This window comes from Strix uralensis, chromosome 4 (assembly GCF_047716275.1).
Source record: "Strix uralensis isolate ZFMK-TIS-50842 chromosome 4, bStrUra1, whole genome shotgun sequence".
Lineage (NCBI taxonomy): Eukaryota > Metazoa > Chordata > Aves > Strigiformes > Strigidae > Strix > Strix uralensis.
Window position 1 is genome coordinate 89,198,704 of NC_133975.1, and position 23,347 is coordinate 89,222,050.

The 23,347-nt window shown below is 36.3% G+C and overlaps 1 protein-coding gene across 1 annotated transcript in view; it reads left to right on the top strand.

The window, feature by feature from the left end:
• MYBPC3 (myosin binding protein C3) overlaps positions 1–23,347 on the top strand; it is a 64,304-nt gene that overhangs the window by 39,146 nt on the left and 1,811 nt on the right. The window contains exons 24-33 of the mRNA XM_074867655.1: positions 2,274–2,462; positions 4,501–4,635; positions 5,836–6,003; positions 7,361–7,449; positions 12,322–12,517; positions 17,685–17,824; positions 18,545–18,704; positions 19,264–19,400; positions 21,923–22,109; positions 23,219–23,261. Coding sequence (XP_074723756.1) covers positions 2,274–2,462; positions 4,501–4,635; positions 5,836–6,003; positions 7,361–7,449; positions 12,322–12,517; positions 17,685–17,824; positions 18,545–18,704; positions 19,264–19,400; positions 21,923–22,109; positions 23,219–23,229 — 1,412 coding nt within the window. The 3' untranslated portion in view covers positions 23,230–23,261. The remainder of the gene's footprint in view (positions 1–2,273; positions 2,463–4,500; positions 4,636–5,835; positions 6,004–7,360; positions 7,450–12,321; positions 12,518–17,684; positions 17,825–18,544; positions 18,705–19,263; positions 19,401–21,922; positions 22,110–23,218; positions 23,262–23,347) is intronic.

The window sequence follows — 23,347 nt, forward strand, 5'->3', positions numbered from 1 at the left end:
TGTTAATGTGCCACTAACAACCCTTTGCACTACATGAGGAGGTTTCTTCAGCTAGCACTGGACTGTAGTACTAATAGAGCTAGAATAGAACAACTGGAGGGAAAAAAAAGGTAAGGTCCAGCACTATCCATTCAAACAAAGCTTTAAAAGCAATTTAAAAAGGCAGGGAAAAAAGACATATGTGTTCTTATCTGTCTCCATATTGTTACAGATGGTATTGTAGGCAGTCTACTACAGTCTTTATTAGCTACATCCAACAGATATAGCAAATAAATTCACACCTCATCTTTACTGTTACACAAACATTTCATAGGGTCTCATGTACTTTTTATATTACGAAAGCATTATCTTTATCTATCGTACATTCTGTGCATTTGGAGAAATAAACTGCTTTATGAAATGTCACCAACAGTACCAGTATTGTCTTTTTACCTCTTTTTTTTTTTAAGTTGCAATTTGGTATGCCACAGTGAAGTGTCTCAGTTCCGACAGGAAACTACGCATATCTAGAATGGCAGAAAAATAGAAGCTGAGTTGCTGAAGCTTCTCTCAGTTTCATAGACCCTGGTAAAGAGAAAAAAAAAGCAGGAATATGTCAAAGGAACCATAGGTTCTTTGCTTACAGCATTTAACCCTGTTTAAAAGCTACTGAAGTATGCCAGGAGTAACTTTATACATTAGAAGTGATGATACAACTCATCAGCAAAAAGGTACTTCCAGCACTTATTTCCCAAAACATTCTGTAGACTCCCATGCTGCTCTTGCTATTCCGTGTAGACAGGAAAGGCTCCTGATGCAGGATGTCTGGGCCTATAAAACATCAAACATGCCTGTTGTTCTCCATCTCCCTTTAGACGTTGTAAGTGTGACTCATACTTCCCAGGTATACGAAAGGGACATCTGCATGTTTGATAGCCACAATCCTTGTGAGTGGCAGGGACCTACACAGCTCAATTCATAATTACAGTGTGCTTGCTATAGACATATACTGTTGTAGCTGACCACTGTTACAGACATATCCTCTGTAGATTGTGGGTAGAAACAGACATACAATACATACAAATACACAGGATGTGTAAATCACCATTCAGTGTAATTTCTGATTATTCACTCCATACTTAAAAGATGAACAGCTTTCAAAACAAAGTCTGTTTAAAAGAAGTCTACATGCATCACATCCAGGCATACCATCTGCAACACAGAGAAGTAGCATCCTCCATGTTAAGGATCAAGAATCACAGATTCCATTCCCAGTTTTGGGAAATTGGAAGTTTATCTTTTAATCTGATAACCCAGCCTGATTTAGTCATTTGGAAAACCAGCAGAGAAAACCAGTGTGAGAAAGACTGGGAATGTTGAGGGGACGAGGGAGATGTACTGAAGACCTGCATTCTGGGCATACAGACTACATCTAAGCTATACTACAGATTTGTTCTGCAGTGAATCCAGCTCTCTTGGTTCTCTGTATCCATACAGGTTCACTTTCCTTAATAAAGGGAATCAGAGCAAGAAAATTGGTGCGTGGCTGGGACTCACTCAACTATAGGGCTGAAGCAGAGCTGGGATCTGCACTGCCTGGGAAGCACTGCACAATTCCACCACTTAGCAACAGACACAGAGATCTAACATCAGTTCGCTGACAAATCATATTAAAAAAAAAATCAACAAAACAAAACACAAAAAAAACAAAGGGAAGTGTCAAACTGTTGTTCCAACTGATTTTGCTTTGGGATTTATGCTGTTAGTCAAGATTAGTGAATTGCAGCAGAATATAGGAGACAAATTAATTTTTTAATTCTATGTTTCTTCTTACACATTTCAAGGCAATTTCTCCTTCACTGAAATGGCTTTTTATTGAAATGCTGTTTCTCTGCCATTTAGGAGTGCGTGACTGCATTGTCACCAGAAAGGATTTGCCATTTAAGCCAGCTCTGTTAGTATCTCTATTTTGCATACATCTAAATACCTTAATAGTAGCTTATAGCATGCAAAATGTGCTTAAAGCCTAATACCAGACATAGACAAGTCTAAATAACTTCTACTCTCAAAAAGTATCATTGTTCAGGTAAGAAAGTCAGATAGAAGGAAAGTAATACAAAAGGAAACTGCAGGAAAATACCAAAGCTTCACACAATTCAGCTATATGTAATAATTCTAAATCACATTTGCCTCTTTCATGCCATTGGAGAAAAAAAAAACAGTTATTTTCTTTTTTCTTATATGTGAGATGATAATTTGCAGTTCTTTCACATCATAAGAGCTATCCTTTCCAGGCTATATTTTAGAGAGAAAGAAGAAGAAGAGCTTTCGATGGATGAGACTGAACTTTGACCTTTTAAAAGACTTAACCTATGAAGCCAAGCGAATGATTGAAGGAGTGGTTTATGAGATGAGGATCTATGCTGTGAATTCTATTGGCATGTCCCGGCCAAGCCCTGCCTCACAACCCTTCATGCCAATTGGTGAGTTTTAGCACACTCTACATTATTTCCAGGACAAAAACCAAGGCAGGACAATTTTCACCTCTTCAACTGCCCTTATAGCTACAAAGAATGTGTTAGAAAAGAAGCTATCAACTATCTCTATATCCTATGTTTAATCAACTTTTTCCTTTGTAATCTTCCTCTTCTCTCTCATTCCCCTTCCTGTGAAGCGCAGAGGTTCCAGTTTCATGAAATTGCTGATGAATTTTTAGTTGTTATAATTAGAAGTGTGAGTGTCAAGCTGGATCTGGAAATGAGAACTAATTGACAGAAATTTCCCTGTCCCTCTCAGCTTCCACCATTCCCTTATGGGTGCAAATATCACAGTATCCCAACCAGTACTCCCTTAATCCTGACCCTCTGCACAGCTAAAAGGATAGCTGATTAAGAAAATATTTGAGGAATGATTTCCTATAAATAATCCTTCCCAACACAGCAGTGCAGTGTCTCCTGCAGTCCCTGAGGAAGGAGCAGACCAAAGGAGTCCTCAGCCTGCCTGCTAAGAGCTTTAAAAAGAAGACACACAAAAATACAAGTAGCTGGAGATTAAAATGACCAGAGTTGCTAAATCTGCAAATATCAGCGAAGGCGGACAGCCTGCTGGAGGAGATAATGTAAAAACAGATGATGCAGTGAAGGGGTCAGAAGGAAAGGATGAACTGCAAGAAGGGTCTCTTAATTCTGGATTTCAAACACACAACAGCTGGTCTACAACAACAAAGAGCAAACGAAAACCATCAAGTGGAGCTACTGAGAAAAAAGGTCCAAAGTTTTCATGGGATAGGCAGAGTTTTACTTGATTAAGGATAAAGTTCACACTTACTTCTTCAGAGAAGAGGTTTGGGGTCTTGATCGTGTATTGTGTGGTTGTGTATGCTACCAACTGCCTTTGCCTCCTGTGTGCTGTTCACAGTCCTTTTTGCCATTTAAATATGAAAAATTTTGTCACAGCTACAGAAAGGAAACTGGGTGATATTTTTTAATTTTTTTTTTTCTTTTTTTACAATAACTTTGGGAACCACAATAAGTTTCAGTCAGTTGCACAATTTATAAACCTGTATTTAACTTACTTTATATATAAAATATTTCTAATATGTAAAATCTGTTATGTATATTCAAAAGATGTTCCATTTAATACATATACACAGAGTATGCCAAACATACATTTCTTTAACATGATTGCTTTTATGTCATGTATACTAAATTTTATGTCCAGCACTCTAAATGTTATTTTGAAAAAGTTATCCTTCTGTTTGCTTTTTGTAATCAATGACTTCACTGTAGCATTTGTGTGTATTTGGATTCTCCAGTAAGGGCTTTTCTTGATTGTTTATTAATTAATAGACAACAGCCATGCTTAAGACTGAATTTAGCTAGTGGTCTTTCTGAACTATGGATTTAAAAATAGCCATGACACTCATGTTCTGAAAAGATATAATTATATCTAAATGAAGTTAATATTTTTCAGCCCCAAAATATTTTTCTCAGGCATGTCTGTATTATAAATGTGCAAAGCAGAACTAGTGTTTCTGTAAATACAGAGTTGTAACTTTTGGTCACTTTCTCCACTGTTAGAGGAAAATGAGTGAAGTCAAAATTAGCCACTGATGAATTTGGTCCTCTGTCTATGTGAATTTTGTCTAATTACAGTCAGGGTGTAAGTACAGCATACAAATTGTATGTATTTTTATTTCTAAACTTTTCTGCAGACTTCTGCTGACAATTTGACGCCCCTCTAAAGCTCTGTTTTTTTCATTGGCTTTTACTCATAAGGGAGCATATGTGAATATGAACTACTATCTTAACCTCTTGTTCCCCTCCCTATTATAGGAATCTTATGCTGCACTTCTACTGAAGTATTCGGTGTTACATTTTACAACTGTGCTTCAGCTAAATTTATTTTATTAAACCAGACAGTGGTATATAATTCAGACACTAATCACTCCTTCTATAGCCTTTGAATTCTCACAGTTATATTGCTGTTTCCCAGAATTTACTTGTACGTATTTCCTTACAGCTCCTCCAAGTGAACCAACCCACTTTACAGTGGAAGATGTTTCTGACAGCACTGTTGCCTTGAAGTGGAGACCCCCTGAGCGGATTGGAGCCGGGGGATTAGATGGTTATATTGTAGAATACTGCAAAGATGGATGTAAGTAAACCCAAGTACTAGGCAGCGGCAACTGAACATTATTAAAATACTATGATTGCAAGAGCTTCACTGCAATATCCCAATAAATTAATCATATCCAGTATCATTAAATTTGAACTCTAATCTATGACTAACATCCTTGTCAACCATCACCCAGACTTACCACAACATGACTGTAAAACCATGAAAGTCACATCAACCATAAAGTTTATGGTGATTGTGAAGATGATGTTAATACAGAGAAGTACTACAAAAATACCAGTGCTGTTCTATAGTCACTACTATACTTTCATAGCATTCACAAATTGTGCATTCCTTAAAACCAATATAACAACGTGACGGTAACAACATCAGTCAAACTTTCAAGTAACTGTTACCTTATCTCATCTAATACTTGTGATCTGATAATAAAGAGTATAACGGCACCATATCTACAACACACAATTTACTGTGATGCTACAACATAAATGCTATGTCATACAAATCAAATAACAAATTTATAATCACTTCAATCATGACATTTTCTCTGACACTAGCCTCAATTGCCATATAACCTAAACTAGAGTTTTTGCAGGGTATCATTTATCCAGAAATAATTTATAGTCTTTAATGAGATATCATCTCGGAATTACCAGAATCCCTATGTTATCATCATAGAAGAATGATTGTCAGTCGTACTTCTGTGTCATTAGAATAACTAAGGAAGACCTAAGAATTCTGCTCTACAGTGTCAGTTGAGAAGTTAAAAATAAATTCCAACAGTTACGTGCTCTAATATTGTTTTCAGCACATGTGGCTTTCACCAATCTATTTGGACACCCACAGGAGATATTCTAGGAAAAAATTCAATTAAGGCTTCATTTTCTTGCTAAAAATTCTTCCAAAATTCTCTCCCCCTTGCCTATTGCTAATGAAAATAAATGTAAGCTCTAAGCTCTATGAAACAGAATTCCAAGGGAACTACCCAAAGATAATTCCCTTACCCTTAGCTATAAACAAAGTATATACATTCCACAACTCCATGTATAAATAACAACTTCTAGATCCAGAGTTCTTTTTCCAGATTAGTTTATTCCCTTTTAAGTGTGGTATTGCCCATTAAGTTCATTTTACTCTAACACAAATTTACTTTCAATTGTAGACAAGGCATCAGTTTGGAAAATAATATATGATTACAATATGCAAATCCTGTACTTGCAGCTACAGAATGGATTCCAGCTCTTCCTGGCCTGACGGAGCGTACATCTGTGCTGATTAAAGACCTGGTCACAGGGGACAAACTTCATTTCCGTATAAAGGCTATAAACTTGGCTGGTGAGAGTGGAGCTGCAATAATCAAAGAGCCCATTACTGTTCAAGAGATCCTGCGTGAGTATTTATACTAAATAAATCTTATTCATCTCTTTCCTCTGGTCAAAACTCTAATAATGTGCACATGCAGGAAAACACTGGGACTGACAAGCCTGTGCCACCTTCTGACAGTAACACCCAAACAGCTCTTTCACTTTAATGAGGTGCCCAATATCTTCTAATTGTGAGAACATTACTATACTGTCCAGGTCTTATATTTCTAAAGCACAACTCTTAAGACAAAATCCTACTTTTTAGTTTCAAAATATGGATATTTCACCTCTTGTAAGGGCACTGTCAGCATTTACAAGACATTTTTAAATATTTAGCTCTCCGCTAGAAAAGCTGTTATATTACTGCAAATGACCGCATTGGCTACAGCAAGAGATCTCTTTAAATAAAAGCAGTTATCTGTACTTGATTGTCCTAGGTTATTAATTAACACCCTGTGTATCACCCAACAGCAGTAGATTATAATTCATTTGACTGGAGTCCAAAAGATACTAAGAGTTGCTAATTGTGGATTCCTCAGCCTTGACTCACACGAAGAGTCTGCCAGAGTCTCACTGACAGTAGAATGACTCAGTGTAAATGAAACGAAGTTGTAATGCATCTCAAAACCAAATGGACATGAAGACAGATACTCCAACTGTACACTAAGAAATTCTTTCTGTAAATGACTTGGCAAAGAATAAGGAGCACACGGAGAACACAGCTTTCCAGTGAGGTAGAGGAAAGCAGGGACTAGATGAAAAAACATGCACTAAGCTCCTCTTTTTGTTAGTGAGAACTGAGCTACAATGAGACTCCACTCCTTCCACTTCAAAGAAAAAGCTATAACTGAATGATTGTGAAAACATAAAGGAAATCCATTGATTGCTCTACTTTCTGAGTAAGTCCATAAATATCTCCAAATGGCAATCTACAAGGAGCTGCAATATCGATATAGCAATAAATTAAACATAGTCTATAATCCCTCTTTTACTCTAGTACACCCTTTGTCCCATCCCTTCTACTGAACTGATAAAGGTCTCCAAAGAAACAAAGTCCTCATAGAAGACTCCTACTCAGCAGAAGTCACCCAAATCTGACATATCAGATGTGACAGTTTCACAAATTCTGCTGTCATTGAAACCTGCTCAGCTGTAAATATATAACTGAGATCTGCTACTAAATTTGTATCTAGTAGTCAAATACATTTGAAAGTACATAGAGAATTAACTACTCCATAACTGTATAAACAGTGTTTGCGCAATTTTCTTATGCTTACAAGTATCCAAGCCTCTCCTCTTTGGTGTTTTGTCTTATTTCTGCTATAAGTAATATTTCAAATTATCAAAAGCTTTGTATTTAATGTACTAATGCTTAACTACAGAGCGTCCCAAAATCTGGTTGCCACGCCATCTCAGACAGACTCTGGTGAAGAAAGTGGGTGAGACAATCAATATTGTGATCCCTTTTCAGGTATGTATCAGTTTCTGTTTTGTCATAGTTATTTATCATTACTTACCACAAGTAGTTTCCCTTATGCAAGTTCCCATTGCTTCACTGCTTAAGCAGTATTACATAAAGTATGGCTGATGATTCAAAAAACCCTCTCAAACATTAAAGAAAGGGGGAAAAAAAAAAAAAATCACTCTTCTTTCAGTCACAATTTATTTACAGTAAGAGTTTCTTCCCTCCTTTTGGGGAAGAAGAAAAAGTAAGTGCTGTAAGTAACTGCAAGCCTGTTCTTGCTTACTGACCATAGGATGCATCTTAAAGAGAGAAGTACACAAAAGCATAAGAATTCAACTAACTGCTCTTCTGGAGCCAAGGTACATGATGTTACTGGGCAACTTCTTTGCCAAAAGTGTGTATGTTCATTTCTGAAAGGCTGACCACAAAAATTAGAGTTGGTACATAAGCAGAATATCACAGTTGGAGCTATATAGAAACTGTGTGTATACAAAGAATAGCTTGCATATTACTGTACATGAGCTTAAGGTGTAAAAAACAGAGCATGCCAAGGATTATCAAGAGTGCGTGCATTTAACTGCACATGATGCTATGCATGCACAAAGTTTCTAGAATATACACACAAACTGACTAACCAGTTAGCCTGTCTTTGCATTTTCTACAGCTGTATGAGCAACTGTAATGATTATTTGTAACACACCACAGGCATTTTTTCAGACACAAGGCTATAATATCAATACAGTGCAAGAACCAGTGTGTGAAAGGAAAAAGTTTTCTGAGCGAGACATAAAAGAAATTGTAAATTGCAGAATCTGGCTCTAACAGAGATAGTCTCAGTAATAATAGATATATCATTTAATCTAGTCCCAATTTATAATTTGAGGAAACTAAAATTTCTCTGCTGTCCAGCGTTGACAGTTATGAAAATGTAATCACTGTTATTTGTGAAGAGTTTTGAAATTCTCATATAAAAGATGCTGGAGATATTCAAAACATTTTTCCAGCAAGGGAGACATATATGACACATATGCACACATTACCTATATTGTTTTGTTTGGGGAGTACCAATAAGGAAAAAAAAAAAATCTATATAAGAGCAAAAATCTGTGTAAAATAAAATATATGTGTCTTTTGCCCTATGGTTACTGGGTTACATGAAAAGTTGCTTTTTCAGAAAGATGTATCTAATCAGTAAACAGTTGCAAACCAATACATGGAGTAACTGCCTTGAATTGCATGCTTGCACTACTCTTGACATAATCACATGCTTTTTTTTTTTCCATGTTTCTTATCTCCAAAATTGCTAAAATGGACCCTTCACTGAGGTCTAGACACATGCAAAATTCAAGATTTTACATCTGATATTTCTGAGTTATGTAAGTCTTTAAAAAAAAAATTTAAGAGATATTTTTGCTGCTTTGATGCCTGAGTTGAAGAAAATTTGCACAAACTTGACAAGCTATCCCACAAGCAGAGGAACTGATAAAGTTCAACATTTTCTAGATTTGTGTCTTATGTCCCCTACATCACCATTTTCGTAGCACAACCCACCTCTTTTGCTCAGAGCAGCCTCATTGCAGTATCCCCAGAGATTTGCCAGTTCCTTGTCCTACTCCCCTAGGTGACATGTCCTCAGTTCCCCAGGCCAGAGAAAGCACACGTAGCAGGTAATCCAGAGCTTCACTTATCCTGGCAGATCATTCAGCTCTTGCCAAAGAAAACAGATAAAGACCAAGTCTTCCCTGACTTTTTCTCAGTAGGGACTCTAACTGAAGTTTTGGTATTTCACCCTTTCATCAGTTTTCACAAAACCAAGTTTTAGCCTGAGAACAAAACCAGAGTATTTTAATTCAAGAGGTATTTTTTGAGTGAATTCAATTTGTAATAGTGTTGAATTGCAGCTACAGCTACAATTCTTAATACTGCAAAAGCTGTTTAGAATATGCAAAACTGAGAATCTTTAGGAAAAAAAAAAGCAAAGCATAAAGAACATTTCACTTTACACTTTGAAGAAGTTTAAAATACTGATCATTTCTACTGAGGAAAAAGACTTTAAGTAGACATGACTGCAATATTCAAATTACAAAAAGTATATAGGAGAAAAATACATAGATACTGGAATTACTGTGAACACCGAGCTACGGAACACAAGCAGGCAGAATATTATCTAACTGAAGTGTAAGACGGTGTCTTCTACTATTTACAGTTTCTGTGCAACCCTGCCAGTGATGTCTGTGGTCACTACTGTGTCATTTAACACTGAAATTCTATTAAATACCTTGTCAAGGTATCCTGGGCTAAATACTATTTGCAAATCTATTCAAATCTTTAGATTAAAATGTACAGAAAAGAACAAGTACAAGACTATTACTAACCCTTTTTCTGTTGAGTGCATTAAGCAGGTGGGACATTCTGCTGAAAGGAAGGGAATCAACACATTCTTGTTTCACAATTAACTACATTGACACATGATTGAAGAGATATTATTCATAAAATTCACAGTATTACTGAGCAGTCTTCTTGCCCATCATATATGTGTGAATATAAACATCTAAAAGCATTTAAATTTGTTCTTCCCTGGCAGTAAAGTCCCTGAAGTTTCTCTGGTGCGCTGTTTACCCACTCTGTCACTCACTGTTCTCTCTTGGATTACCTATTACACACTGCAGCAATCCAATCCTCTGGGATACGCATTAGGAACATGCTTTCTATCTGTTAATGATCTTCAATCTTCACAGTCTATAAATATAAGAGTATATGAAAACCAACACTTTGATCACTTGCAATCTTTCACTGGCATTCATGACACCTCAAGAGAAGAGGTGCTGTGAGTGAACATATCTGATCAACCACAGCAGAACACCAGCAACAGCAAAGCTTGATTTATAGTCAAGGTATTTCCTATGATAAAGATAATGCTATGGTTTCTCATGCCCATTTTTGCATGGCCCATATCTGGGGCCAGATCCTTGATTCACCTCATTACTCAATCCATGAAAAACTATTAAAACTTGTAATCAGTCTGAAAACCTAGCCAAAGTATTTGTCTTGACAAATTAGAAATTTAAATAAAATTTCCGTATAATTATACCATTTTAAGTAGATTGGTTTTATTTTGAAAGAATTCCCCTAGCCAAAATTTTCAAGCAGAATTCTCATATTTTGAAATATACACATATGTGCAAAGTAAAATACAGTCAATTCTTGTCAAGTTCACCAATTATCAGACGGGGGGGGGGGGAACAAACACCCAAACCACATTCTTTTACTTGTTCAAGAATTTCTACTATACCTTCCAGATAAAGAAGGGAAGCCTCTAATAGATTTTTGTAAGGGTTCTATGAAATGAGACCAGGGTAAAGGTACACTAGAACTGGACAAAATCATCTTGTATCTAATATTTCAGAGCTACAGGCTTGAGGTGACTATACTCCTTGGCAGAAAGCAATAAGAAAATCAGTTACCAGATGAGGAAAATGGAAGATCCAAAAACATTGCTCATTCAAGGGTTATTATCAGCTCTGATGTAAATTCAATTACATCTGATGACTTAAATGCCAGAGAAATGAGCATATATTAAAGAACAGCAATTTCTAGGTGTTTTAGAAGTCCTTTAAGTATAATTTTGGACAGACCTTGACCTGACTCTTATAAAAAAAAGTCTTTTTCTAATACCACAGAAAAATAAAATGACACTGCACAGACTTTCTGAGCAAATACCAGACAAACCTGAAACAAAGGTGTAGCAAAGCACGGATTTATTTTCATTCTGCCCACATTTAGGCACCTAAACCAAGAGTCTGAGTATCCTAATCTCCCTTTGTAGCCTAAGGAAAAAGATACAGTCTTACAGAGTATGTTCCAGATACCCCACGAATTGAGGAGCCTTCTATAGGTGCTTTCTCTGCTGTTTACTAGAGGCGGAGGGCAGTATGTGTCCCAATTTTAGTGCCTTAGACTTCAGTTCCAGGGCAGCCTAAGCAGACCTGACTGCTGGCTTGGACCGTCCCACTTTCCCTCCCCACTCATTTGAGCTACTCCTGGCACTCGTCTAGCCCTGCGCTGCGTTGTTTCACCATGCTAATCTGGCAGAAACTTAAAAAACCCCACTGAGTTATTTTCTTCTAGACTGACTATAAAAACAACTATTAAATATGATATGGCCCTTTTCTGTTTTCTTGGTTTGGAGCTGTACTGTGGAAGTAGCAGTCAAGCAACTTTTGAAGAACTAAATATTATCTACCAATTTTCCTGGAAATAGCTGAGTGACAGTGATGTAAGCCACAGATATCTTACTGATTCCACAATGTCATCTTCCATGGGTGTAGCAACACTGACTGCTTAGGTTGACAGTCACCAAAACAATTTTTGCAATGCAGAAAGAATTATACAGCGAGTTTCACATCCCAAAACTTCAAGACTATCACAATTTTTCAAAAGATCTTAAAAATGCCTGGGGATCAGGAATCAAATGTTTTAAGAAAGGGAGGAGAAGGGTAGAAAAAGTTAATAAACTCCTCAGATATTAAAGACTTCTGTTACTTAATGATCAGCTCAAGCCAGATCAACTGTAGGCTTTGCAGATGCCTGGGAAAAAGTACCAGACCAGCACAGGCATATTTTTTCTGGATTTGTTCTCAATACAATTTCAGTCTCTTCTCTAAATATAATTAAATGGTATCCTCACAGGGCATGGTGCCACTAAACCACACAGATGTGAGCAAATACTTGACCGCAAGAAAACAGAAATTGTAAAGTATTTAGACAGTTTATCATCTCAACTCTGCGCATTAAATTAGGGTTTCTAGACTAAAAAACAGAAGAATGGAAATCTATTAGAGCCTAAAAAAAAAAATAAATCCATTTTTTTCTCTTCAGGGTAAACCAAGACCCAAAATCATTTGGATGAAAGATGGTCAAACTCTAGACTCCAAAGATGTGGGAATTCGGAACAGCAACGCAGACACAATCCTTTTCATCAGAAAGGCAGAGCTTCATCACTCAGGAGCATATGAAGTCACTCTTCAGATAGAAAACATGACTGATAAAGTCACAATAAAAATACAAATCATAGGTAAGAACCTGACAACATCAAAATTTTAAGCATATCATACCAAACAACATAGTGGCCATGCTGAGGCAATCCAAAGATCCAACTACCTCAGAATCCCTTCTCTGACAATGGTTGATGGCAGATAACTAGGACAAAGTTCAGAGCAGGGCTAGCACGTCACTTTATTTCCCTAGTATATTTTCCCAATTTGAAATGATCTGTGCACTAGAGACTTTCAGAGGGAGAGGGATTATCTGTGTGTCCCATAGCTCTTGAGGGATTTTTTTATTGCATGATTTTAACCAGTTTTTTAATCCAGGTCTAGTTTCGGAATGCAAATATACTTTTGTAAGGAATTTCAGTTTAAGTGCATGCACAACTACTTATTTGCTTTGTTTTGAGTCTCTCTCCTGATAATCTCATTTGATGCCCATACAGTTTTGTATCAGAAAAAACATGAATAATCATTTATTCACCTTTTCCATGCTACTCATGATTTTATAGCCTTCAGTCATACTCTCCTCAGTTAAACTTGCTCAAGTTTTAGACTCTTTCTTTTCAAAAAGATGTCATTCGATATTTTTGATCATCTTTATCACCGTTCTTTCTACCACTCTCAGAGTGGTAGAAAGAATTTGAGAGTTCTGGTGTTCTTGGGAATAGCCATATTGTTCTCAAGGAAGGAAATATGAATCCTGGAATGGATATACTCTTATTTGGTTTCTTCGGCAGATAAGGACAGTGAAGATAAAATCTTCGCGCTAATATACCTCTACTGTTCTGAGAATTAGAAATGACAAGATAGAGTCCTGTGAATTTGGAAAATTCACATTTAATGCCTTATTCAGTGTTGAGAGTGTCTAGTTAGCCTGAGGCTTAGTAGAGGCTTATTCTCTATTACACAATTTCTAGTCTCTTTTCTAGTGTCATTTTAAAGGAATGCATTGCCAAAGTTTCAGTAACTTCCCTTGGGATTCTGTGAGATATGTTCTGGGATCTTGCCTAGTCAGATTTTATTAATGTTCAGCCAGAGATCTTCTACTTCTCCTCATTCCAGCTCTACGTAACATTCTTGATAATTGTTTTTATTTCTCGTTCCTCACACTTTCACACTGCCATCCCAAATTTCCTCCAGTGTATCAAGATACTTTTAGAATATGTATCTTGGCACAAAAAGAGTATTTAAACATAACTCCTAATACTTTGGAATTAAAGATATAATGCTGACTGTATTCTGCTTGAAGTTTTATAAAATAATGTTGGAAGAATGGGTATGCAGTGGTGCAACTGCAAACAAGAAAGGTGTAACAAATTGGAGCAAATGTCTTAATACCATCAGCTGCTTCGCCTCAAGAGGATGGCTGCAGTTCTGCAACAGCAAAATAAGTAAATGGCAGCTAAAATAAAGTAATCCCAAGGGTAAAGGGGAGTGGTTCAGCCTACACACCAAAATACCTTTCTGAAACCGGTTAGTGACTCTAGATTCTAGCACATTGCTCTTACAGCTTCCACCCATTGTTTGCTAGTGTAGAAAGGCATAAAAACACATACATGTACCACTGTCAAAGAGTTATTTCATATAGAAAATGAATGGTTGAAAAGAGCAACTACTCTTATCACACAGATTAATACATGTCAGAATTGGAGGACCGGCATTAAACCTTCTACTTCTTGGGCACCTTGCTCAAATGAAAAGGAATAAACAAATTTCATTTAATTCCTGGCCAAGAAGAGAAAAGGCTTGTAACATACACAAATACTTTGGCAACCAAGGTGTCTACTTTGATTCTTGATTCTGTCACTTTTTCATCAGAACTACTTCTTTTCAATTCTGTCAACAGCACTTTTTGGTCTCCAGATTTTATATTCTCTTGCCAGGAAAGAAATTATGGGTGATTCAGGGACTCTTTCTATACTACTAGTAATGCTTTGGGTTCTGTAGAACATCATGTTGAAAAGCCAAGCCAGCTTTCAGAGATATAATAAATCAACCAGTGATCTTTTGAGGTGTCTGTTCATCAGTTAGCTTCCCCTGGCAAACATCTACTTGATAGAGTAATGCTTGTAGCTTCAGCCCTCATCTTTTTTTGGAGTAAGGCAAGAATGTAAGTAACCAAACGCTCTGCCTCTATGATGAATCACCTGTCAGTTCCAAACAGGAGGAAACACTTCTATTACTGCCATCACCTGCCCTTATTGCCAAAACAATTGCTGCAGTTTACTCGAGACCTACAAAATATGGATTCAAATACTTAAAGAAAGGTCTTAGATAATGAAAATATCCCCAACCTCTGAAAAATATGGTTCCTTCAACTTCCCCCCCCCAATGAATCAATAATTGGTGCCTTCCATTATGCCTTCTATTCATCAAATCAAACCTCAGTTCCATATTTTTAATTTTTTTAAACTGAATTTATTTATTGTTCTCATTATTTATTGTTTGAAAATGTAAATTATCATTGCTTTTTGAAAGATAATTCACACTTTATCTCTTCTTCCATTCTATAAAATTCAGTAATATGCAAAAATCTTCAGATGTGCTTGTGCTGAGGGTAACAGAATATTTCCCCAGAATATAAACTCCCACTCTAACACAGTGTCCCACAGAGGAAAATAATTTGCTACAGATGCATCACTAGGATTAACTTTTACCATCCTCTGTTCACCAGCTAGAGATGTACTGGTTAGTACCGAGAAAGGAATGTTCTACAATTCTACGAAGGAATATTGAACATATATTCTTGCAGGTTGCATTATCCCATCAAACCACAAAGATCGAGAATATAAAAATCCATTTATCAAATTTATCCATCTCTACTTTTTGTAAGATTTTCCTTTAGAAAGCCTTACAAGTATGGAGGCTTTCGGTACACTCTTTTTCTTCATTCCATCTAAACCACCATGGGTAGATGTAATAATTTATTAAAAATTGAAAAGGAATTATTTAATACATCATTGAGTTATCACATTAATCTAATAGCAGGTTAAGGCTTAAAGTGTTCTTCTGTTAATGAAGTCATACTCTGAAATTGTTCCCCACCAAAATCATATCTATATCTATGTACATAAACAGATCCATAAGAATGTCTTAAATATATATACACACACATTCCTGAAGTCTAATCTATTCCAATTCTATTACTGAATTAATGAATGACCTGCCATCCCATTGCTTTGAGTTTTGAAGGGGGCTTCCCAGATGATTGCTTTTAGGTAACTAGGAGCAATAAGGCACCGGGTTCAAAATCTGTCTGTCCAGTAAGGCCTTCACTAAAAGTGGGGTTTTTTTCTTTTCTTGCACCTGACTGTATTTTTCTTCCATTTATCAATCTCTTCCTATAGTATTTAAACCAACCACCATCACCAAGATCTCCCCAGTTTTTGACAAAGTATTGTCTAAGTATCCCTTTAAAACAAAAAACAACTCTTGCGTAGATGTACCTGTAGGTAAGCACACAGGAAAAATACTTGTAAAACTAGACAGATACTGTGGAGGGTAATAACAGTAGGTAGAACTGAAAATAATTAACAAATTGCTAAAGATCACAACATCTGTCTACCACTAGATTATAATACATTTATTCAGGGATTGTAGAGCTTTGCCTACTGACACTATTGCAGCTTCTATACCCACACAGGTATTCATATGTGGTAACCAAAATTCTTCTCCTTAACTCAGGAGAGATTAATTGATTTCTGTATAATGAAGATATGCATCTAGAAATATATATAGATTTTTTCTTTTAAGTTGTGATTCAAAAAAACAACAAATACATTTCCACATCTTCATAAGCAATGTTGTTCATCTGACGATGCATTACCATTCCCTACTTCAGAAACAGGGAAGAAAAAGAAATAAGGCTTTACTTGAAGTTGGTAGCTGTTGAGAAACACAGAAGATGGCAGCTTTTTCTCTGAAATGTTAGTGTAAGAGAGGAAGGAAGAGGACGATAAATGGAATGAGAGCAATGCATTCCATATTCCTTATCAAACTTCATACAGGGTTCTAGTTGTCTCCAGTGTTTAGCAATTTGAAGGAGGACAAAAAGGATTAAAAGTTAATTATAAAGGAGTCTTTGATTCCAAAGTATGCCCATGAAAAGAGAATTAGCACGTTATGCTTTGACATAGGAAGTCACAGTTCCCCCAATAACAGTCAAGGCTGGTTTATTACTGCTTTGCATATCCTTCTTTAAGGAATTCATTGATAAGCAATCTATAAATTACATTCCTTTGTGCTTTGCTCATCTCAAACCTACATCCATCAGATAATATTTTCTTCATTTTTCCAGCTTAGCTACAAAAAGGGGAGACCATTCCCATTTGGCTGTCTGGAATGATCCTGAACCATCCTTCACTTAGTCACAAGACCATCTACCCAGGCCTAATGATCATCTCCCCAACAGGCCCTGTAACTGTGAGCAACAATCTAACATATCAAAAAGGGGAACTAGCATATTCAAGTTAAAACAGACGGGAATATTACTTAATAAATCAAATTTAAATGTTACAGCACTTGACTAAACAACATTGATAAATACTAATGATCCTTAAAAGAAGGAAAAATGAAAGTTAATATAATTTTATAATATATATTCTTCTCTATATTTCCAGGTATCTTAAAAAGGACATAGACTTCTGTACCTCTTTGCAAGTTTGTTCTTTTTCTAGTTATTACAGAGAAATGTCACTAGTGGGCAAGCCAACAGGCACTGAGACAACAGGAAAAAGAGTCAGGTATATTACCAAGTGGTAGGCCTTCCTTAGCTGAGAGGAATATATACCCAGTTGCCTTTGTTGTTTATATTACTCTCAGTGTACCTAAATGTCTGAGAAATTGCACCAAGGCTACCAAGCAAGTAATAAATGTAATAAGAGAGTTCATCACACCCACCCATCCAAACAACACACACTTCTTAGGAAGAGTTTGTCTGGTTCCTGTGTTACTAATTTTGCTATGTTGTCTATTTCTCAGTAGGTTTCAGGCCTCTCAGAGTATTAAGAGGGTATCTGAAAGTTTCCCAACTTTCCTGTTTACAGTTTCAACTTCACATACATGAAGTGTATTGCTATGGAACAGTTATAGATTGCTATGAAGTTCTATTTTTTTCCCTGCATGGGAGGAAATTACAAAGCTCTCAGATCTTGAACTAAAAGCTAAGGGTTTTTCTTCATGTCTCCTCTGCAGACAAGCCTGGTCCTCCTCAGAATATAAAGCTTGTAGACGTTTGGGGATTTAATGCAGCCCTGGAGTGGGCACCTCCACAGGATGATGGCAATGCACAGATCGTGGGCTACACAGTCCAGAAAGCAGACAAAAAGACAATGGTAAGAAATTGCACTGAATCAGTGACTTTGTATGGTGTTTAAACTACTACCTGCTTCAGGAACACAGAGACTTGAGCTAAACAGCTGCATTCATGACTCTCAGTTGTGCGTCCAAGTTGTCCTATGGCATATCAGAGGCAGTTAAACATTGAAGAACAGAATCTAAAAAGAACCAAAAGTATAGAACTGTAGAAAATGCCTGGTAGACAATGTAAAGAGAAAGACCAAGCCTGTCCCATCTTTAGTGGTGACTCAAAGTAGAATTATATTTTTATTTGGAATTACATTTTTCATAAATGCAGGGGAAAATTGAAGGGGAGGGAGGAAGAGTTAGACTTTAACTCAGATGCTGGGAATACTAGGGAGAAGTATGTAGGCCAGTCAAACTGGAATACGTCTTTCTCATGGAAGTCCCCATCAAGTAGTCAAGTCCTGGGGACATATCCTGTATCAGGTTCCCCAAGTATGAGTAAGGGTAAAATGTAAAGAGTTTCTTTTTCTCAAAATGCAAGTATTCATACATCTATCACATCAGCCATAAAATAAGAAAATAGATCAGCTGATCTTTACGGGAAGCAACATAATATTCATTTCTCAGGCTAGTTTTAAATACCTGTCTACCTGTCTTTTCCTTGTAGCAAGAAGGATCTCTCCATACCAAAACTAGCACCATGTGTGACCTCTCATAGCATCTTTCTAAACAGTATAGTCTTGTTACAGGAATGGTATACTGTTTTTGATCACTATCGTCGCACAAACTGTGTAGTGTCAGACCTGATTATGGGAAATGAGTATTTTTTTCGAATCTTCAGTGAAAATTTGTGTGGATTGAGTGAAACTGCTGCAACCACCAAAAAACCTGCCTATATCCAAAAAACAGGTAACATTCTTCAAAACAAAGATCACAAAAGCCACTAAGTACCAGAAGTAATACATTGGCAAATAGAAAATGCAATATTACTAGATGCGCACTAGAGATATTTTAATTACTTAGTAACTAGCACTTATAAACTGTTTTAGCATCAACAGCCCTTATCTAAGTAGATCTCCTGTACTAACATGAACATCTGTTAAAAAATATTTAATCACACAGTCTTTCTAAACTATATTATTTTAAGAAAATAATACAACTTGGGGGTTATATTTACATTCTGGGATTAAAAGTTTAAATGTCTGTGGTGAAGACTTTCCCTGCAGACAAATGGCTTTCGTATTTTTAACAGAAGCTGAAAGGCCATGATTGCCAGGACCTTTTACTTCAACTAAAGCATGAAACATGAGATGTGTTTTAGAGTGAAGTGAATTTAAAGATTTATTGTAAATGCCATAGCTTTGAAGTTTCTCTAAATCAGACAGGCAAATTAAGTGACAACTAGACTGTACACAAGTCAACAGAATTGAAAACACAGTCCTTACTATTTTGTTTCTTTGAATTGCAGGCACCACTTATAAGCCACCTAGTTATAAAGAACATGACTTCTCCGAACCTCCTAAATTCACTCACCCTTTAGTAAACCGTTCTGTGATTGGAGGATACAACACCACACTCAGCTGTGCTGTAAGAGGAATCCCCAAGGTACAGGTTACATCAACTGTCATTGATAATGTCTCAACAAGCCAAGATGCTGCCTTAGAATTCATGCCATTTCAGTGTGGCTGGAGCATAACATATATTAAGAAAAAGTAAAGGTCACCCAATTATCTCCCACCTCACTGCTAATTGATGCTTAACTAGAATGCATGGTACAAGCTTTTATCTGGTTGTGCACAGAACCAGTGGGGCAATACAGTAAAGGAGACAGAGGAAAGGACAGTCATTGCTTATGGTAACACCATGCCATTGAAAATGTACCATGTGTACATAAAATCTACTCACTGACGAAGGTAAACAACAACAACAACAAGCATCTTCTCACAATGTATATTTTGTTCCCTTCAGTCTTTCAAGAAAACAGCAGCTAATGTAATATACTGTTCCATTAATCTAGATGATACATAGGAACACAAATTGTTCTGTTAAGTCGATACATCCACATAATTTCTTGAGAGTCTGAGTTATTTTGCAAAATTAACAAGAATAAGACCTGCTGTTGTGTGTGATGTTTTGGGGTTGTTTTTTTTAATTTCACAGGAATATTTTCTCAGTCTAAATATATTTGTTGAAGTCTCTTCAAAAAGTACAAAAAGATGTACTTTATTGTTAGTCAGGAACAAGCAGTAAAAACTGTATCAGCTAAGAGCTAAATTTAGATTTCTCAAAAAAGGGAAATAGGTTTTTCTCTGCAGTGAAGGAATTTACCATATTATGACATAATCTTGTCATAAATTTAAATTAGTACAATCACAAAAAATGCAGTACCCTTTTCCCTTCCTCTTCTGCCTGCTTATTTCCAGTTCCTCTCCCTTCCTCATGCCTACACAAGGATCTAATAGCTACACAGCAAAACATGTAAGATAATTGCTCAAATTAATTTTAAAAAATCGTCTTAATGCAATACTTTGTTGCAGTTTACTGGATGAAGAAGGAGCTCCAGACAAAATTCAAATACAGAAAGGAAGCATACCCACGCAAATAGCTGCAAAAGAACATTATAGAAGAAATTCCAGCAACTGTTGGCAAAATACGTCTTCCAGTAGCTGCCTCAGCTTAGATTCATTATGAAATGACAGTGCTAGTAATGATATTCCCTCTTGGTTAACTGACCTTTCTGTGCATCTGTATCCACTTAATTCAGCTTCCATGGTTTTAAGATGATTCTAAGAAAATCTTTGTATTTTACAGCTGTTACATATAGTAGTCACAGGTTTTTGAATGTGAGCATGCTAGCTTCCACATTAGCCTGAAGGATACAAATAGTCCTCATCCTTCAGTACACCTCATACTCTTAAAGCAGCTTTTCCAGATACTTTTCTGTACTTGCATTGCCCAAATTAACCTTAACAAAAAGTTTCTGTACCTACTGCAGAACTCTGCAACAGGTCTTTTTCACTGAGAGTAGCTTATGTTGATAGAGCTTTCCAGTTCTGAATAACTACAGATTATCAAGCATACCTCAGATATGATCATATATGACATGAAAAAGTTACCACTTCAAGCAGAGCCAATATTCCTGACCTGGTAGCAGTGATGAAATAAAATCACTTTCTACCAAGAAAGATGAAGAGGCTATAGAAAAGAAGCTAAATATTTTGAGGCAGAAAAAAATCCAATTGATATCTTTAAAGGAAATTAAGCATGGCAACTGGGATGCACTGAATTGTGTATCACAGATCAAAGACAACTGATTCAGTAGATTTCAATGCAACAGTCTTATCTTTTTATGGGTGAAGAAACAGAAGACGTCAATTCTGAAAGAAAAACAGATGAAAGCAGAGCTTGTTCTTCTACTCTTTACAACCTATTTCTTCACTATATGTACTAACAAGCTTGAAATAAACAAAAGCTGTTTGCTTTATATTAGATTTTTCATTTTCAAAATTTCATTTATAAAAATTAAAGGCACATTTTCAGGTACCAGAAACAAAACACAATGGCTTGAATTGGTACAGAGCCAACCACTTTATCGCTCAGCTGAAGCCAACAAGAACTTTGTTTTGAAATTGCTGAAGTTGCTAAAGATATGCTAAATGGTTTGGAAAATCATTTCCCAGCCTAAACCTTGGCATCCCAAGTTGCCCACTCAACATCCGCAGACCTTTATGACACTTCTGCTCTAATCATCTGTGCAGTTTAATTCCTCTTCTGTGAGATACTTTAAGCATTCAAAAATATTTTAATAAGCACAATTAAATAACTCCTGAAGGAATGAATTTGTAGCCAGTTCGTAGGGTTTTTTAAAAAATTGTGATAAAATAGGTTACAGACCTATTCTTTACGTGCTATTGGAGAATTAAAGAAAATACTGAATCTTTGAGTTATCAGTTTCATGAGTTTGTACTGAATGAGGAGAGGTTCCTTGAAAAATTATTAACACAGCTGTGTAATATATAGCCTTCATAATTCATAAACCTGTGATGGCTAAATTAAAGCTGTAAGATCAGCCATAAGTCTTCCATTTTCTATCTTTTATTTTAAAATTCTTCTTTTGTGTTCTTCAGCCAAAGATATTCTGGTACAAAAACAAAATGGATCTCTCTGGGGATGCCAAATACCGCATGTTCAGTAAACAGGGTGTGTTGACCCTGGAGATCCGGAAACCCACTCCATTCGATGGGGGCTGTTACACCTGTAAAGCTGTTAATGAGTGTGGTGAAGCTGAAATAGAGTGCAGACTGGATGTCAGAGGTAATCAGATTAATTTTATGGATAACACTAATACTGCAATGAAGAAAGTAACAGCTAAAAAGAAAAAATAAATCATAGTTCTCTTTTATCTAACCCTGACTTCTTTGGTGCTATATAAAAGTGTCTGCTAATTACACACACCAGCAAGATTGTGTTCTTCATTCTAAACTGTTATGATAGAATTAGGTTACTTGCCAGGTGATACTGGTCTAAAGGCAGACAATCATTACACTTCTAACTTAGTTCTAGAGAAGATACTGGTTGGAATGGATGTCTATCTATAGACACTGCATTGTGGATAATTTTATTATCCTTTGTGCCATACTCTGCAATTGAAAGTTTGAAATTAAGTCACTGGCCATTAGACATATGTAAAAGATGATGCATGCAACATCACAAACATTTTTCAAACATTGATAATTTTTCTTGTAAAAAGGGCCAGGAAAAAAAAAGTCACATGCTTATAACACAGTAAGAAATACTGACTAAATATTTTTGGTAAAGCTGCTAATCATGTATCTATTTGTCAATATGAACCTATGTAGCACCACTTTAAATGCACATCAAACCCAGAAAAAGCTGGGAAAGTAACCTGCATAACAGCCATTGATGGAGATCCATCTTCAGTACAACAAGCCTGAAGGTGTTTCTACACAGCCCAGAGTTCAATATTTTACTCAGTGCTAAATCAGGAACGTGTGCACAGTGCACCTTGCAGTGCTGAGCATCAACAACCTCATCAGGGTCTTGGCAGCGAGCGATTTAGCTGCATTAGTATGGTGATGAACTCAGACTAAGAACTCTGAAATGTCTGGCTAATCTAGGCAGCAGCTTATTAAGACAACGCTAGTTGCAGCTGAATGGCTAACTCAAGTGTGTCTGTTCATGCTATACTGTACAGCACAGACATGGCTCAAAGCTTAATATTATCATCTTCTGACACTTGCTTTAGGAACATTAAATCTCTTTGGAATCATCAAATAAAGGCAACTACTATAAAGCTTCTATATTTCACCTTCTGCACCAAGTCTCAATTTAAAATTAACATCCTTTAATATCAGATGATATCTTCAATTTTTTTTTTTTTTTTTCTTTTTTTAATTCTCCAGCACCTCAGTAAAACTCTGAATCTCAACTCCTCTGCAAGTCAAGGTATGAATCAAAGGAACTCAGCTGGATAAAGGCACAATGGTTGTTTGGTTAGAGACAAGATTAAACAGTTGTTAGATATTCATGTT